This window comes from Populus nigra, chromosome 4 (genome assembly GCF_951802175.1).
Source record: "Populus nigra chromosome 4, ddPopNigr1.1, whole genome shotgun sequence".
NCBI lineage: Eukaryota > Viridiplantae > Streptophyta > Magnoliopsida > Malpighiales > Salicaceae > Populus > Populus nigra.
The window spans coordinates 4,386,601-4,405,129 of NC_084855.1; the positions used below are offsets into that span (position 1 = coordinate 4,386,601).

General features: G+C 33.9%; 1 protein-coding gene and 1 pseudogene across 1 annotated transcript; one reads left to right on the plus strand and one right to left on the minus strand.

The window, feature by feature from the left end:
• Positions 1-8,361: 8,361 nt before the first annotated feature.
• Positions 8,362-11,787, plus strand: LOC133692664 (tryptophan aminotransferase-related protein 4-like). The gene is made up of 5 exons (XM_062113764.1): positions 8,362-8,744; positions 9,846-10,140; positions 10,246-10,538; positions 10,818-11,098; positions 11,208-11,787. The coding sequence occupies exons 1-5, from the start codon at positions 8,458-8,460 to the stop codon at positions 11,420-11,422; spliced, it is 1,371 nt and encodes a 456-aa protein (XP_061969748.1). The 5' UTR covers positions 8,362-8,457; the 3' UTR covers positions 11,423-11,787.
• A 600-nt stretch (positions 11,788-12,387) lies between these two features.
• On the minus strand, positions 12,388-18,529 carry LOC133692978 (carboxypeptidase SOL1-like; annotated as a pseudogene).

Consider the following 18,529-nt stretch of genomic DNA (forward strand, 5'->3'; position numbering starts at 1 on the left):
CAGAAAACTCCAAAGTGGTCTATTAAACATTGTCGTATGAAACTGGGTTGTGAAATAATTTGTACATGAAGGAGTAGTGTTTGGTAATTCTATGCAGATTGATTTTACAGAAATATTTTTTCAATTAAAAATATATATTTTTATATTTTTAATATTAACACATTAAAATTATTGAAAACATCTAAAAAATTTTAATTTAATGTTTTTTTAAAGTAAAAGACAATTTAAAATCATGTAAATTGCACATAGAAATTTATAAACTCAACGCATCTTAATATTTTATGTAATTCTCCATTAATTTATCTTAGATTATCCTAGGACTGACATGTTTTTCATGAATTACCTGTATATGTTCTCATTCTCAGAAATTTCTGGCAAACTTGAAGTCTCCCAGGAGTTTAAGTCGGTGAATTTATCTTGTTTTTATTGACCGATCGGGTCTTTGTTTAACCCTAGTTGTTTCTTTCTATCCATTGTTGCATCTTAATCTTTGATGTACGTCTCCATTAATTTATCTTAGATTATCCCAGGACTAGCATGTTTTTCATGAATTACCTGTACATGTTCACATTCTCAGAAATTTCAGGCAAACTTGAAGTCTCCCAGGAGTTTAAGTCAGTGAATTTATCTTGTTTTTATTGACCGATCGGGTCTTTGTTTAACCCTAGTTGTTTCTTTCTATCCAATACAGCACAACCCGAACGTATGTATATACCTTATCAGGATGCGTAGTTTCACGCCCCCTATTCATTAATTCCCAGGGTTTTACAGCTAGCTAGCTAGGATGTTGGACTTCTTCAAACCTCCATATCATGCAATCACATCAATTACAGAAATATATAAATAAATAAGAACTCTTTTGAAATTATAAGCATCCTCTTACATCATATAAATAACCAAGTACTTAACTTCTACTGTGTTGTTTACCAAAAAAAATAGAAAAGAAAAAACTTTTACAGTGTTCATTACCAGAAAATTAAAAAAAATAATGAAAACACCAACAAAAAATATCCTATTTGTAATTTTCAATGAAAATAGTAATAAAACATTTATGTCTGTAATTTCTAATAAAAATGGTGATGGAATAAAAAAAATTAATAAAAATTTCACTGATAATTTAACATGTTAACAATACTAACAAATTAAACTGCCAATGAAAATTCTACCTATAATTTTAAATGAATTAAAACTCGATAGTTTTTCTTCTCTTGATTGTGTTTTCTCCTTCCTTCTCTTTCAAAACAGCAACCCCTCTCTCCTAATTAAGTAGCAAATCCAGCCACTTCAAAATCTAGTCACTCAACCTGTCGATGTCAATCGACATTTATCAGTTATGTTAATTTCTCTCTCTTGATTTTATTTCTTGTCAAGCTTCACTTCACCAAATAAACAAACTTACACGTATGATTTGTATTTTAGAGTTTGTTTTGAATTTAAAGAAATGGATTTTATTTGTCACTTGATAAAATTATATTTGATTTTGCAACTTAAATGTAATTGAAGAAATGATATGTAATTTAATAAATACGAATTATATTTTGTCAATTTTCATCAACAATGTTTTCATTTTTTTCAAAAAATACCAACTAGTGTATTATATACATACACTCCTTCTTTTAGAAAGGATCATAATAGAGTTGATTATTTATTCATTGTCAAAACAAAACCTAAGAGTCATGTCGTGTCTAAGTAATTGAAGATGGTAACATTAAAGTAATTAAAGGAAACAATATATTTCAAATAGATGAGTTAATTAGTTAATTCATATTGAGTAGCTTATCTACCGAGTTAGAAAATTCAAATTTTTATGTCACTGAAATTACTTATGCTGATGAGTTAAATATAATGTTGAGATTATTGGACATAGAAAAACTAGATGAAGATGATGAGATGGACCTTAAACTCAATGAAGAAGATGATATTGGACATGATAATGATGAAAATAATGATGAGAATTTTGATTGAAAAGTGTTTAATAATAATAATAATAATTGATTTTGATGTGATATTTTATTGTGTAATAAAATTGAAAATTTGTAAAATATTTATCAGTGTTTTATAATGCATTATATTTATATTTGTTGAATAATTTTGTTGTAGGCTTTTTGATATGTGTTCATTATTTCACTCATTGCACAAGTGTTTTTTATTGTGGTTATGGGTTTGATGTATGAGCAATTATTGGCTTGAAAATACTTGGTGGTGGTGGTGGTGTTGTTGTTATTGTTTTTCTTATTATTGTTGTTATGTGTTCAAGTAATAATTATTAGCTTGGAGATTATAACAATAAAACAAGAAAAAATAATAAAAATGCCGACAAAATTGCCACCAAAGAGGTAATTTCATTGGTAATTTCACCGTAATCTTTGCACTCATTCTGAAAATTTTGACAAAACTTACATAATGTTTAGGATTTCTTGATGAATTAGACAGTGAATAATCATGTTGACAAATTAATTGTTGATGGAGTTTTCGATAAAAAATGAATGATAAGATCTGATTTTTTGTCGTGAATATATATATTCCATCAACATTTGAAATTGTCAAAGGAAATTCGGATGAAAAGAAAATCAATGTAATTTCCAATTACAATTATAATATTGATGAAATTTGTCTAAACAATGAAGGAATATCCCATTGGCATTTTTCAATTTCATGGTAGGGGTTGGTGTAAAAATTATTTTAGTGAAGTTTAAAAAATCCTACGCAATTTAATTAGCTTTTTTATTTTTTAAATTTGATAAGATTTTTTTTTCTGTTATATTGTATTATAAAATATACTAAAATTATTAGGTAAAGCAATATAGCAATTTATAGTAACCAAACTTTTTTTTCATTTTTGTCTCATAAAATATATTAAAATGACCAGATAAAACAGCATAGCAATTTATAGTAACTGAATTATTTTTTTATTTTTTTTCTCATTTTATTTTTTTAATTGTAGCCTTATATACTCAATTTGATAACAAATTTGTCAAACTCTATCGAGGACAGACAAAATTTAAAAAAAAATAAAAAAGAGCAGGGAGTAAAACAATAAGAACACTGTCAATTTAAAATCTTTGAAAAAAAAAATTTAGTTCTCATATATTTATTTCTCTCTCTATAGTCCCTGTTTAAAATTTTAATTTTGATTCAAAAATTTATTATTTTGCATTTTAATTTCTAGGTTACGTAGAGGAGAGATAGAAGACGCTTAGAAATAATGAGGAGAGAGAAAGTTTTCGATTTGACGTTTTTTTTACAATGAAAACTACCATTCTTGGTGTTCAACGAGGGAAGGTTGATTATTCTGAAGGGCATTTATTCTGGATTGGCTGGAAGTCCTGTCGGTGTCTTACCGTGAGTACTTGGTTTCAGTACATGCTCACTTGTGCAGTGCATAATTGAGCATGTAGATAGACAATCATTCTGCGTATGGTTGATTAAATGGGTCCTTTTGTTTGCCGCATGAAGATCCAAAACAAGAGTGGAAGTACGGTGTCCTTTTGTATCTATGTTCTGTAATGCTGCTCGTATTATTGTCCGTTGTTTGTCTGTATCTTGTTTTCATAATTCGAATTTAATTAGCAGTTAGTGTCATCTAGATTATTAATACTTTTGTGTTTGGTGGCATGCAGTTTATGAATCTATCTCTTTTCTTTTTGCAAGGCTTCTGCTATATTTGGTGGCATATATGAACCCACAAAGCAGAAATTGCTAAAATCTTTACCCAAAAACCTTGTTGCCTTGGAATGTCTCTATGTAAGCTGGTAAGATGCCTGCCCAACACACTTCAAGTTGCTAAACTAATTGTATGAGAAGTGCTATTTAGGTCCGTTTGGGAACGCGGTTGCGGCTGCGTTCCCAAAAAATTTGAAATTTTTTTGTATTTTTTGCTAAAATTTAATATGGTTTGTACGTTTTGGATCGTTTTGATGTGCTGATGTCAAAAATAATTTTAAAAAAATAAAAAAAACATTGTTGGCATGTATTTTGGCATGAAAAGTTATTTGAAAAGCACCCGCAACCACACTACCAAACACACTCTTAATCCAGCAGTCTGTGTTCATGTGCTACCGCTCTTTAAATATTCTTCCCCTAAAAAGTCCTTTCAATCACTGCGGCATGATTAAATTTGTTTGGTACACGATTGAGAAGGGTCCAAACGCAGCCCCCTGCATCTTCAGTGAAACTATGTTAAAACTTGTATGAAAAATAACCAATAGAAAAGTCAGGTCCTTCACTTTCATGTACTAATTTTTCATACTGCCCACCTTCTTTTTTCTTTCTTTTTCTGCAATGGAGAGAATCTTTACATTCAATCTACTGTATAGAGCCTCTCTTTGTTATTTTAATAGATTACTAGACTTCATTCGGACAACGGGTGCCTTTGGGGGTGCTGCTTCTTCTCTTATTCATGTGCCAGCAGAGGTAATTAATTCTGCTTCTTTGCTCTCCATCCTTTCTTGGTTCTTATCAGTCTACTCTCCGTGAATATTTGTCAGGTTGTTAAGAAAAGGGTGCAAACCGGGCAAGTTGCTTCAGCCCCTGATGCTGTTCATCTTATTGTCACTAAGGAGGGTTTTAAAGGTCTCTACGCGGTGTGCAACACTTAAGATCTTAAGATTTTGATTAAGCACTGCAAGATTCAGTTTTGGGCATAAGCTTTATAATTTCTGTGGAGAATATCACAGGCGCATTCATGAGACAAGGTTATGATGGTGCGTAAAGTTAATTCTGACAGCAATCATTTTTTTTAAGACACCTAATCAACCTCTTGTGATTATGCATGTGAAAGTATATTTCATGAACTTGTTGTTTATTTTAAACTTTCAGGGTTATGGATCCTTTTTATCGTGAGACTTGCCATTTGACGCAATGATCAGTTTTGCATCCATGAGCAAATGCTAATGGGATATAAGCTAGCGGTAGTATTTATGTTCCTTACCAGAGCTAGAGACCCTCAAAATTCCATAATTTAGTTTTATTTGCATATCTTTTTGATAATTCTGTTGCCTAGCTATTGTGGATCTAAATCTTTTCTCTACATCATGTTAAGAGGAAACTAATGGACCTCATGTGTCTGTTCTACATGTAGCTGGTGATTGAATCGAGAAATTAAGCACTAGTGACTGTTTTATTTTCTTTTTCTTTAGGCAAAGACAGATCTGAAGGATCCTGAGATTGCTATAGATGGTGCTTTTGATGGTAATGAAACATTTTCTGAAGCTTAAGTTCACTTAACTCTGAATTTCTGGTATTCGCACTGCTGCTTTAGTACTTGAATAAATTATTTTTGGCCTTGGCTTGTTTTGACTGATGTATGTATTAGCTGTTTAGAGTTGCAGTGGTTGCTACCTTTAATGTTTTGACTGATGTATTAGCTGTTTAGAGCTGCAGTTGTTGCCGCCTTCTCATTCCTTTCATTTGAGGATATAATTTTCTTATTTGATGTTCCTTTCTTTCCAAGATCCAAGATTTTATTCGATATTCTATTAAAATGGAAGGGGTAGTGGTAAATCCATGCCTCGTCTAGAGATTGAAAAGTCAATTTACTAGTGTATCTTAACTCTATTTTACAATGATCGGAAGCTGCCTTGTCTAAACTCTTAAGCAGAAACGATTGAGAATTGCATGTAAATTGCTGCTGCATATAAACCTCGACTTTGTGTGAAAATCTATCATTGAATCTGATTATTTGTTAGTGTTATGTTCCGCACTCGGGTAAGCTTGATTACCCAACAACTCCATGCCACCTGATTATTTCAACACCTGACATTAGATATGTCTTGCAATAAATTAAAAGTAATGCTAGGATAAGAATATTTAAAAATTTCGGAAGTAAATTTAATGAATAGCAGGTAGCAGCAGATAACATATGGCTTCCTTCTCTACCATTTGCTGCAGGGTGTTGGACCACTGAAAATAAAACGGGCATGGGTTGAGTCCATATATCGATCAGGGCTATCCTCAAGGCCTAGCCATTTGAAAAAATGATTGAACACGAACTATGTGGATCGGCATCCACATCTTCAAGATGAAGTTAAGATTCCTTCTTTTTCTCATCATTCAAAATTCAAATTATTCAAAATAAGACCATTGATTTAACCAATTTTTCTGTTTAGTGAACCTAATTAATACTCTCTAGTGGAAACATAGCAAGTAATGTTCCATTTTTCATTCAACAATTTTATCTTTCTCGTTGTAATATATCGTGTTGGATTATAATTTTAGATGGAGATTGTTTCCTTTCTCTCGGTTATGAATTTCTTTTCTCGGCAAATCTGATTCGGTGGGTGTTTGGTTTAGAAATATAGATGTTAGTTTTTAAAGTTTCAATCTTTTTAAAATAAAAACCACTTTTTATAAAGGTAAAATATATATGTTTTAGGGGTTTGTTTCTTCTATGATTTTAAATTCGAGTTTTGTGATTGTTAATATAATAGCCACTGAAAACTTATATAATCATTAATTTTAAAATTCGTAAAATTAATCAAAATATATATATCAAAAAAAATATATATATATATAATGATCCAAAAGGTAGATTATATTTTTCTATGCATGATTTCGCTCCACTGAAAAGTGTTCTTTTTTTTTACCAGAGAGTACCATTGAAAGGTCTCCATCGTCCACTGTTGCATCTCCATCAGTCAGCTCCACTAGTCCGTTTAAAATGTTGTTCGAAGCTTCTGGGTCGAGGGGCTTTTTAACAGGAGTTTCTTTTTCTTGGTCTTCATATGTGAATGTTTATATCTTAAAAAGGTTCAAGAAAATATTATTTCTTACCAATTTAACATGATTAACGAGCTCAGATTTGAAAGAACTGGTTGCTGGAGAATCATGTGTTAAATTTAGTTTCAATTTAATTTAAAATGCTTGTATTTATTAGATATAATCTTGTTTTAAAGGGTATTTTTACCAAAATAACCTCCTTGGAAAATGAAGGATTGAATGGAGGAGTACTTAATTTAAATAAGGTAGAATTGTTGGAATATTAAAAGACCTTTTGAAGAGGGATTTCTTGCACCAAGTAAGTAGCAAAGAAACTTTAAGAACAAGGAATTAATACTTAACAATAAAATTTTAGATGGAAATTTTTGAAGAAACTCAACAAATAAATACTTTAAACTAGTTTTATTTAAGTCTAATCTCAATACTTATTATTTCCTATATGTTTTTGTACAAGTATCTAATTTTTTTCAGTATTCAAACTAGTTTTTTATAATAATTATATAATTACTATGTTTTTACATGTTAAACATTTTTTTTTTTTACTTATCTAATTTTTTTTTCCTGTGAATTTTTGTACGACCGGAGCGCACGTCTCCATTGTTGAGGGGTGGAGTAGTTGGCGTCGGCGTGGAGCCCTCAAATGAAGAAATTGGAAATTCCAGCAATGACAACACATATTGGAATCATGACACACTGCGTGATGCGCGTGGAGAAATATTCAATGTACGATATATAAATTCAAATTTAAGAATATAAAATTAAGAGTATTTAATTTAAAGTCATGGAAAGCATGGAAATATAAAATATAGTGTAGGTGAGACTAGATGGAACGGGAGGTTGAAGACGATATAAATATTTGTTTTTGCCGGTGTGCTTCCAAACCACTAGACAGAATAAAATGCAAAAAATAGCTGTTTTCTTTGTATTCTCTTTGTGAAATGGCAAGGTTTTGTAATAATGAAAGCTTTCGTTTCATGGTGGTTTTAAACTTACATATCTTTTAATTTCTTTTTCTTTTTTTTTCTTTTTTTTTTTGATGAGGGGTGACTAATTGGCCTAGAATATCCATGGCGTTGGCATGTAGCCGTCGAATGCAGAAATTGGAAATTTCTTCAGCGAGTTAAAGTCCTGCCCTTGTCCAGGATTTTGAAAGGGAATCTTTGACGGTGATAACAAGTATGCCATTGATGACACACAACATGATGTAAATGAGCTTGGAGGAATATTCAACATGTGATCCATAAATCCAGATTAAGATTTAGATCTGCAAATAATTTAATTTATAATTATGACGAACGTGGAAAAACAATACCATGATGAGAAGATGAAATTGCTTAAAAACAAATTAAGATTTTTTATTTCTTAAATCTATATTGGGTTTGAAAAACATATTTTAGAGATATTCTATAGTTTTCTTTCTATATTTTTCATTGTTTTTCAAATAAAAAAAAAACTAAAATGATGGATAATATAATTTTATTTTATGTACAAAGACCGAACACCGTAAAACATTAAAATTACTTTTTTTTTTTTTCAAAGTCAGCTAATTCCATGCATTATTGTGAATCTCGCATGTCTGGAATCTTGCATCGGAGTGGGTCCGGAGTCCGGACCCTTCAACTAGTACATAAATCTTCACCGGCCAATGGCATAGACCATTTTGCTTGTTCTCTCCCTTCCCTCCAGAAAGGGCTGAACTCTCCTCGATGATGATTTAGGGTCTGAAAAGAATAATCAAATATGGTCAAGACCCGGAGCTTAAAACATGTGCTGTGTTTGGTTTGTTCTATAATTCTCAATATCTTCTTTCTTTTTAAAGTGGGTGGGGAGTGGAATCTGAGTTGGAGCAAAACGGCAGCGACCGAAGCTGAGGCTGTGGCAGCAATATCATGCTCGGGACATGGAAGAGCCTACTTGGATGGTTTGGTTCTTGATGGAAATAAAGGACCAGTTTGTGAGTGCAACACTTGCTATGGAGGCCCTGACTGTTCTCAGTTCTTCCCTGATTGTTCTGCAGACGCTAACGGGTACCTAACTCCTCCTCTTGCTCTCTCAGCCACACACATACACCCCAAAATGAAGACTTTTCTTGGTCAAGTCTGGGAGTTGGTGCTGAATAGATTTCAAATATATACATTTACTTGTGATAAAACCAGATTTGGGCTTAAACTTCTGATTAAGTACTTTAACTTCATGATTTCGCACATCCTATCTTTATTGTTTCGTTTTTCTTTCTTTTCTACTTTTTTTTTTTTAATTTTTCTTTTAGGATTATAGAGAAACCCAGATAATGATGAACTGTAAGGAAATTGTTGTTTCAGTTGTTTGCTTGATTCTTCAAAAGTTTAAGAGAGCAAAGATCGATAGTTTTAAAGAATAAAGGAAAAGGAAACAAGAAGAAGAAACAGCTCATGTGTATCGAATCTATCTTCTTCATATACAAATTGTGATGAAAAGAAAAATAGCTGGACCCGTTTGTCAGGTTGATCAATTTTGCCCAACAAACATTTATCACTCAGAATACATTGAGACAAGATAACCATCATGCCCACCATGTATGCGAGGAATTTGTATGGTGATCATCAAGATGGTTGAAGAAAGAACTATATATCTGAAAATTTGTAAACATGAAGCTGTAAATATATTAGGGAAGCTGAGCTGCCATTTTTTTTTTTTATCTTGGGATATATTGGGAAAGGAGGTTCTTGAAGATATAAACATTGATGGTATGTTTGAGAGCTGAAAGCCCCTGGAGAATTATTATTTTTCAGGCCAAGAAACTCTGTTTCACCTAGAATTTATCAAGAAGATGTTTTCAATGAACCATAAGCTGCCAGTTCTCTCTGCAGGCTCCATAGCAGCAGAGAAACGAAATTTGAAGGCTTAAAAAAGTTTCCTCTTATAATCGCTGCTTGGTTATGAAACGTTTTGGTGACAATTCTATGCACTTACAGTTAATAAAATTAAATAGTAAGCAGCTAATCCACATCAGAAATCTTCCTGAGAAATAATATAATGCCACCGTGAGTACTACTTAATCAAAATATATAACTGACAATCATTAGCATTACTTAGTTTTTTCTTGATCGAAGTAACAATACCATCATTTATCATCTCTATTAATGCAGTGGGGATCCTTTATTCTTGGAGCCCTTCTGGATGCAGCATGCAGCCAGCAGTGCACTTCTAGTAGCAGGGTGGCACCGGATGAGCTACTCGTATGCTGATCAGTCTACCATCTCTAAAGAGCTCGAGAGACACATCCGCAAACTACATGATATTGTAGGAAATGCAGCCACGGAAGGAAGATATGTTGTGTTTGGAGCCGGCTCAACCCAACTCCTTAGTGCTGCGGTTTATGCTTTATCTCCAGATAACTCCTCGTCGCCTGCCAGGGTGGTGGCTTCAATCCCTTTTTATCCGGTTTGCACCACTCAGATTCTTGATTTTCATTAATTTCTTGGTGGACATTCTAGATGCTTCGTTGATACCGGTGATGATTCTGATGTTGCTACTAAAACCTTGCAGGTTTATGAAATGCAAACAGACTTTTTTCAATCAGTAGATTTCCATTTTCAAGGGGATACATCCTTTTGGAAGAACAATTCAGACACCGATACAGAACTAATCGAGTTTGTAACTTCACCAAACAATCCTGATGGGCAGCTGAATACGGCAGTCCTCCATGGCCCAAATGTCAAAGAAATCTATGACCATGCGTATTATTGGCCACATTTTACAGCAATTCCAGCTCCGGCAGATGGTGATGTGATGATATTCACTCTTTCTAAGCTTACTGGTCATGCTGGATCTAGATTCGGGTAATAACAAAGATATTACACTCTTGTGCCCAACAGTATATATGCACTCTGTTATTTTTTAGTTCAGTTTAAACTACTTCTATGGAACGCATCTTGAGCCCTTTTGTTGTTAAACATTCCCAAGATTATGCTTTCCTAATTTAGTTTGGTAGCTTGTCTCTCTGAAGCTGTTCCTGGAAACATGTGTGGATATTACTTGTCTCTCTGTGAAATATTGTATTGCCGTTACTATTGCCAGTTCCTTATGGTAGCAGCGTGTCTGTTATTTGTTTTATACAGGTGGGCAATCATCAAGGACAAGGACATCTACCAGAGAATGTTAACCTACCTAACCTTAAATACCCTGGGAGTTTCTAAGGATAGTCAGTTAAGAGCTTTAAAACTTCTAAAAGTAGTTCTTGCAACGGGAGGAAGGGAGATATTTGAATTTGGACACGAGACAATGAGGAAACGCTGGGAAAAATTGAACAAGGTCATTTCAACGTCTAAACGCTTCTCTCTGCAAAAAATCACGCCCAAGTACTGCACCTACTTCCAGCAAATCAGGGGAGCTTCACCAGGTAACTCTCCGCCGAATAAACGAGATGTTTTTGAGTATAGGGTCTTCACGCTCTGCTTTATGTATGCATCACATCTCGTTAACTATTTCAAATACATTATACATTGCAGCTTACGGGTGGTTGAAGTGTGAGAAGCAAGAAGATAAACACTGTTATGCAGTCCTGCAAGCAGATGCCAATATCACTGGCCGTCAAGGCAGTCTTTTCTTCGCAGAAGATCATTATGTGCGCCTGAGCCTCATCAGAAGCCAAGATGATTTCGATTTACTGCTCGACAAATTAAACGGGGTAGTCGCAGGAGAGGAAGGTGCTAGAACCATGTGAAGGATGTGGCCCACATCACAGCTACGAAGGTCATGTTTATTGACCTTGTATATAACATGGGCACGTTCATCCATTACTGGTCGCGTCTCTATTTTTTTATGATAGATTTATTGATAGTCATTGAGGTAATTTCTATTTACCTGTTTGACTTTTATGTATCGTTAGCTAGAAAGGCGACGTCATGTCTATTGACGCGTCCTATTCATGAATGCCTACGTAGGTGGCTTGAATTCGCATGCCACAGCTTGGCTGCTTCTGGTAATGCAGAGACTGCAGAACACTGCTTCGTGTATTTGTAATAATGTCGATTTGCCATATGTTTCTGTTGTTGATTAGGATAACTGATGTTTGACGTATCTTTATAATTCGCTGGGTCCCGTTTGGTGAGGTTTTTCTACTTGCATTTTCTGTTTCTAGCCCCTCTAGCGAATTCTGCATCATCAACTGTTACTGCTGGCAAAACAATAAAGAAGACAGGAGGCGACAAAAACATCACGATGCCAAAACCCCCGACAAGCAAGCCTACTCCTCGGCAGCTCAGATAAGCAATTACAGAGCATACTATCCTCAATATCTGAAACAGGTCCTGCATTTTTTACGCAATTACGGATGAAATTAATGTTTTTGAGAAATAAAATGAATACAGTACAGTTGAACGGATTTCCATTACGTGGATCTGTTTTACACCTGCCCAGTTAATTTGAGAGCCTGAATCGGACAAAGGAATGAATACAACACTATTATTATTACTTTCTTTTTTCCTGGTAAAAACCCTAAATTTACCTCTGTGCTTTTAATTTGATCAGTCAATCTTTATGTTTTCTGGTTTTAACTGGTGTTGACTATTCCGTTGATAAGTTGAAATTACTTGCTCCGAGTAACTAGTTACTCCACTTCTTGTCGCCTTTAGGCTTCATGGCAAACTTCAAACTCTTTGCACATACATAACAAAGAATGACTAAATGTAGGAGGTTAACACTTACTCTGAATCAAATCAATGTTCACTCAGCTTTAGTTTCATAGCGTCTAAATTTCACTTCTATTGGACAAATACTCGGGCCAAACAGACTAGGAGTTTGGCAGCAGATTTCCAGATAATGGATGTACATGTATCTTTTTTATGTTAAGGTATACATGTTAATTTCAAGCCCGCACTTGCTTTCACAGCTACAATCATTAATACTTGGTAGGTTCCCCTTGGTTGTGACCTCTGGGTCCAGAATAAAGTCCAGATCCATGGCTGCTTCTCCCAGAGAAATATGTGTGGTCTTTGGTTTGTATCCAGGCGCAGTGGCCATAACTACAGACACAGTCGTCCCATTGATATCAGAGTTCCAAGCAGGAACAGGAACAGGACAGTACTCTTAAACTATCCAGTAAATCAAACGTATAATATTTCAAGATCATGTTGAATTTTGAACCAGCAAATGTTAATATATTCAACTAATATAACTAATAACTAAATCAAAGGTTACATGTAAAATTGTTGGGATTATGCAATGAAGATTACTTCGTTAGAATAAGATTTAAGATTCATGAGATCAATTCGATTAAGTTTTTACTTTTGGATGGAGTAATGTTCTGGTTGATATTTGGCTCGGCATTGTTGTATTGCCACGCAAGGGACGGATTGGCTTCTAACATTACGATATTCATTAATTTTTCTTACTGGCAAGTTTTGAAAATTTCAAGAACTATTTGATCACTTTGAACTTTTAAGAGATTTGATGTCTTGCCCAAATAGCTAGGAGTTTAATCCTGATCTTAACATATCAACATATGACATACCTTCATATCTCTCTCCGGGGGCAAGGAGCCGATGGTAATCAGCAAACCCTATGCCAGCTTTAACCTGTCAATTGAAGTTAAACTGCCAAGGCATATGTTACATGGGAAGCATCAAGTCAAAGCACCGAGTTTCAAAGCAATGGAGGAACATTTCCTAAAAGGCCTGGCCCACTGGTTTGGTTACTATATTGAAAGTGACAGTACATATTTCAATTAAAAAAAACTTTTAAAAATCCTCATTTGCACGACTGCATGTGATTTCACCATGAAAATCATTTATGAGGATTCGTATTATAGATGTTACAAAAAGTGGAATAAAACTGATACATGAATACATGATAAACAAATTAATTGCAACACTGCAGCCTACTTTCACAAGGCTGGCTTCAATGTTTAGTAAACTCATTTTGTTGTACTCCCAAAGAGTAGGAAGCTGCTCGGGTACATGGCAAGACATATTACGCAATTGGAAGACTGTAGAATAGAAAGAATGAAGGAAAGTGGGAGGAAAGGGGTGATTTACTGACAATTAACGCAAATACAGTTTGAAAAACAAATTCTGACCTCGCTTGCATTAGGCCATTTGTTGTCACTAATCTCCAATGTCAATTCAAAACACCCAGCATGTATATAATTCCAATCTTGCATTCCACCATACATTGGGTACCTGCAGCAAGTTTTGGTTAAAATTGTCGCTGAGCAACAAATAAAGGAAAGAAAACAGAAGAAAAGCAAAAATTAAATAAGTGCAAATTTTGACAGCCTTGAATGTTTACAACAGTGCAGTTCTTGTGCATGAGAAATAGTTCTGAGTTTGCCATACCAAGATGCTCCATTTGTTATTCCTCCAGGGAATTCCTCACTCAGAGACATTTTATGGTGAGAACGACTGACTATATATACTTGCCATGAACCGGAATGTATCATCATCAGGGCATTCATAGTAATTTCTCCTGAAATTGGGTTCACATAACAAGATAAAGCTATGTGTGCAAGAGAACAGAAAGGAAATCCTAGGCAGGGCATAGAAAGTAGGCAACTTAATTACAGCGTCTTCGGTGTTAGTAAGAGCATTTAGGGGAGCAAAATCACAAAAGATAAAACAAGAAATCCGCTTAGTGAAATCACTTGTGGCATCTTTTATGGAATTATATACTGGCAGAACCTAAGCTACATTCACCAAGCCTGATATATAGCCATAAGAAAACTATTGAAAGGAAAGATTTGTTTAGGAACCACATCATGGTGATGATGCCTGAGATACAAATATCATTTTTTAAGTTGGAAACCTGAACTATAAATAAGAAATGTGAATCAATAAACCATCGAATAGGTTGATGATCAATGGCCAAATTAAAAAATAAAAAATAAATGTTAGGCAGCAATGCTGAAATATGCGAACTGGGTTTGAATCAGCATGGCAATAGTCTAACAATTTCCATAGGGATAACGTGGAAACATTTACAGAGGAATTAAAGGATTATAACAAAACATGAAGAGGTGCTGCTTTAAAGTCACCAATCTGTGCGATAACCATAATTACTTGTTGTCCTCGGTGCCATCCCACGGGTAATTTGCAACTTGTGCACCCTGATAGCCACTTTGGGCACATATTGATATAAGAATCAGCAGACATTCATGTACCCATATGATTACTTCATCCCCTTTAGCAGATGTTCATGTATCCATATGATCTTCATCCCTCTTCTTGTGGATTGAAAATTTTATTTTTGATTGAATCACACCATGTAGTGTAAACTGCCATGTCGAGAATACCAGGTAAATGAGTGTCTATCATCTTAGCTTAGAGAAAGCAAGGAAATTATTTTTCAAAAAAGCAGTGTATGTATACGACTTTCACCAAGTTCATAGCATAGAGGAAAAGAAGATGAAGAATTACCCCGTGCAAACTGGCAGATGCTGCAAATTGTATCTCTCTCAGCCAATTCATAATTGCTCTTGTTTCAGGTTGACGTGCATTTATCTCATTATTGAGTGAAAAGAAATGGCATGTCATGTTGGTAATACTTTTATCATAATACAGTCACAACCAAGTCTAGAAAGGAATTGAAAGCCACAGATTCAACTAGAGCATTAAATAAAGCAACATGTTGGAACATCTCATTGCACAGTAATGACAGTTTTATAATTTTAACTGAATTTAGGCCAAACAATTTGAACGCAAGGTCTAAACACTAGTTGATAAGATCATTTCAGTCACAGAAAAAATAATCAAGTTCCAACATATGTTTTGTATAGGAGTATTATTTGAATTTCAATCTCGGCCTGAAAGGTCCAGATCCAATGATTGGACAAAATAATACCAAAACCACAATTATATTGTTGATTAGACAGCTAAATTATTTAGCAATGCAATGAATCTCAAACTGTTTGCTATTTTCTTTCTATCTCCTCCTGGTCTATCTCTTAAAAGAACAGGAATACAAACACAGCACTTCCATGTATAATATATTGCAAAAGTTACTCCAATTAGAATTTGTTTTGTCATGGTAAAATGATTCAAAGATTCTACAGGTTTTTTTTGCAGCTAGGTCTGCAACTTGTGACATAGGATATAAAAAATGCAGAACTGTTTCATTTTATACATTTTGGTATTCATCATCATCAAAGTAGAGTCTAATTAATTTTGAATTTAGGTTATATCTGAATTTGACAAAACAAATAACAAAAGCAGCAACAAAAATGAGATACCTGGTCAGGAAAATCTCGATTTAGGTCAATATTGTTAGCATTACCACGCCTCCTTGAAAAATATCCATCTGGATTCATGGATGGAAGAATATGAAGGTGAATATTTTCAACAATCAATCTGGCCTGTAAGATAACATAAGACTTCAAAATGAACCAGACATTGCTGTGAAACATATTTTGTAGCAGTTCAAGTTTATTCACAGGCAACAAACCAATGGGAAAATTTCTGTATTAATCAGGTTTATTTCACTAGAAAAATTGATTGCAAGTATAATATTACCCGTGAGAGCTTCTAAAACAAGGATATCAAACAGCAACGAAAATTTTCTTTTATTTTCATTTTTCTTTAAAGTTTTATTAGTAAATATTCAAATAATGTGACTAGCAACGGTCACACACGGCAACTCTATTCTTAATTAGCCTTTCTTTATGGCAGTAAATTTGGCTTGATTTGGAAAAAATAGATGGATTACTGCTACGCATAGAGTTTGTCAATGATTCGTAAGTGCAAAGGAGATAGTGAAGAAGTAGATGGAAACTAAGATGGTTCTACTACAACAAATACAAATATTTGGAAAAAAAATATGATGAAACTAGATAGGGAAATTTAAGAAAACATTACTAAAAAACAAAAAAATAAATCAAGATGCTACTAATAGATGGAAAAAAAAATAAGAACATGAAAGTAATCTGCAGCAGAAAGTTCAAAATCCTTAGATGAAGACACGCAATGAAAGAAGAAGAGAAATACCAACGAATCCTTCGCATAGCTGTCGCATATCCAATTGGCGAGACGTAACAGAAGCTCATGACCTTCAGGTTTATCCCCATGGACGTTTCCAATGAACTGAAAGATTGAAAAGAAAACAAGAAAAAAAAAATCGGTCACCTAATTGCTCGCAGCAAATATTGTAAGTTACACATGCATAAATGGCTGCAAACAGGTAAGCTCGCTCACCTCGAATGCATGTTCAGGCTCTTCCTCCCCAGGCTTGTCCGAGATCTCAATAACCCACTAAGAAAGTTGTGTATCCTTTAGCTCTATCATCGCTGTTCCCACAATTTTTTCCGCATTTTAATTTTTTTAAAAAAAAACTACACATATTTATAAAAAAAACATAAAAAACAATTATAATTATAAAATAAGCTTAAAAAGGAAAAGGAAAAGAGAAACTGAGATTGTAAAGTACCTTAACTAAGACTGTTTATCCTGAAATAACTCCCTCCTAACAGAACCCGAATAACTAATTCCGCTACCATTTCTTGAACCTGCAGAAAAAAATTACAACTATTCTGCGGATCATCACTAAAACCTAAATCAAAACAGAAAACAACGATCATAAATCGTAGAGCAGATATTTTAGAGAGGGGGAAGTGACCTGAAGTGAGAGAAGAATGGAGAGGGCCGCGAGCGAAGAAAGAGGAGAAAGAGAAAAAGGGAAGGGAAGAGGAAGAATTTCATTTGTGCAAACAAAGTGCCTGTTAGGCCCAACCATCTGGTGTTTGAACTTTGAAGTTTGCAGCTGGATTTTTTAGTTTCTTCTAGTTAGAGTAGATGCTTGGTTTTATATATATATTTGGCACTAATAACTGTGAACTGGATCGATTTCTCGTTTTTCGGGGGTGTTTGGTAGCGTTCGTTTTTCTCGCGGGACTTGGGAGTTTAACGGAGTTGATTTTTAAAATGTTTTAAATAATATTTTTAATATTAAAATATTAAAACCTTCAGGAGGGAGGGTGAGCGGGAGGGAGCTGGAGCGTCTCTGGGTGGATCTGGGCTTTTGGATGAATGGACCTCAACATACGTTACAAGCATAGGCTTTCTTCTTGATTTTTTAAAATAGAATGAACAATAATTTTTATTTGAGAAAATTGTATTTAATCTTTTATAGTTTGGTTAATTTCTCGTTTTATTTTTATATTATAAAAAATATATATTCTATCCTCATTAAATAGACTAATTAGATTATTTTTTAAGAAGGCCGAGAAAATAATTAATAAGATATAAGTAGTCATTATAAATTTTCCTAAGTTAAATGTATATTAAACAAAGAAAAATACTTGAAACAATTTTTTTTGAAAAAAATAAAAGCGAAGCGTGTGTAAGCTAAAATGAAAAGTTAAACTTTTAATTAAATTTATGTTTCAATTTAATGTGGGTAAATAACCTTTTAAAATAATGTGGGTAAAAATGACTAAACCTTTATTATTATTTTTTTAAAATAAGAATATAATAACATAAGTCGGTATATTGTCATTTTTTACGGGAAATGTTACTCTGTTAGGTGTTGTATATCTTTTCTTGGCTGATAACTTGGAATAGTGCCTGAACATGTCAGGAAAAATAAAAGCTTTTTCAACATCTTTGGATACATGACTTCGGACCAAAGAGATCACACACTCCATGTAGTTTGCATCACATGGCAATGTTAGAGGGCCATTGCTATGCAGTCCAAATTCTTCTTCTGCCAATCTGAATAGCTGTCTGATAATTTTGTTTTTCAGATATGCTAAAGGAAGCACAAACCGTTTCCCATCAGCACTATACACAACGAAGTGGCCCTTCTCAGCCATGGATGGTCGATCGCCTGCTGCACACCACCGCAT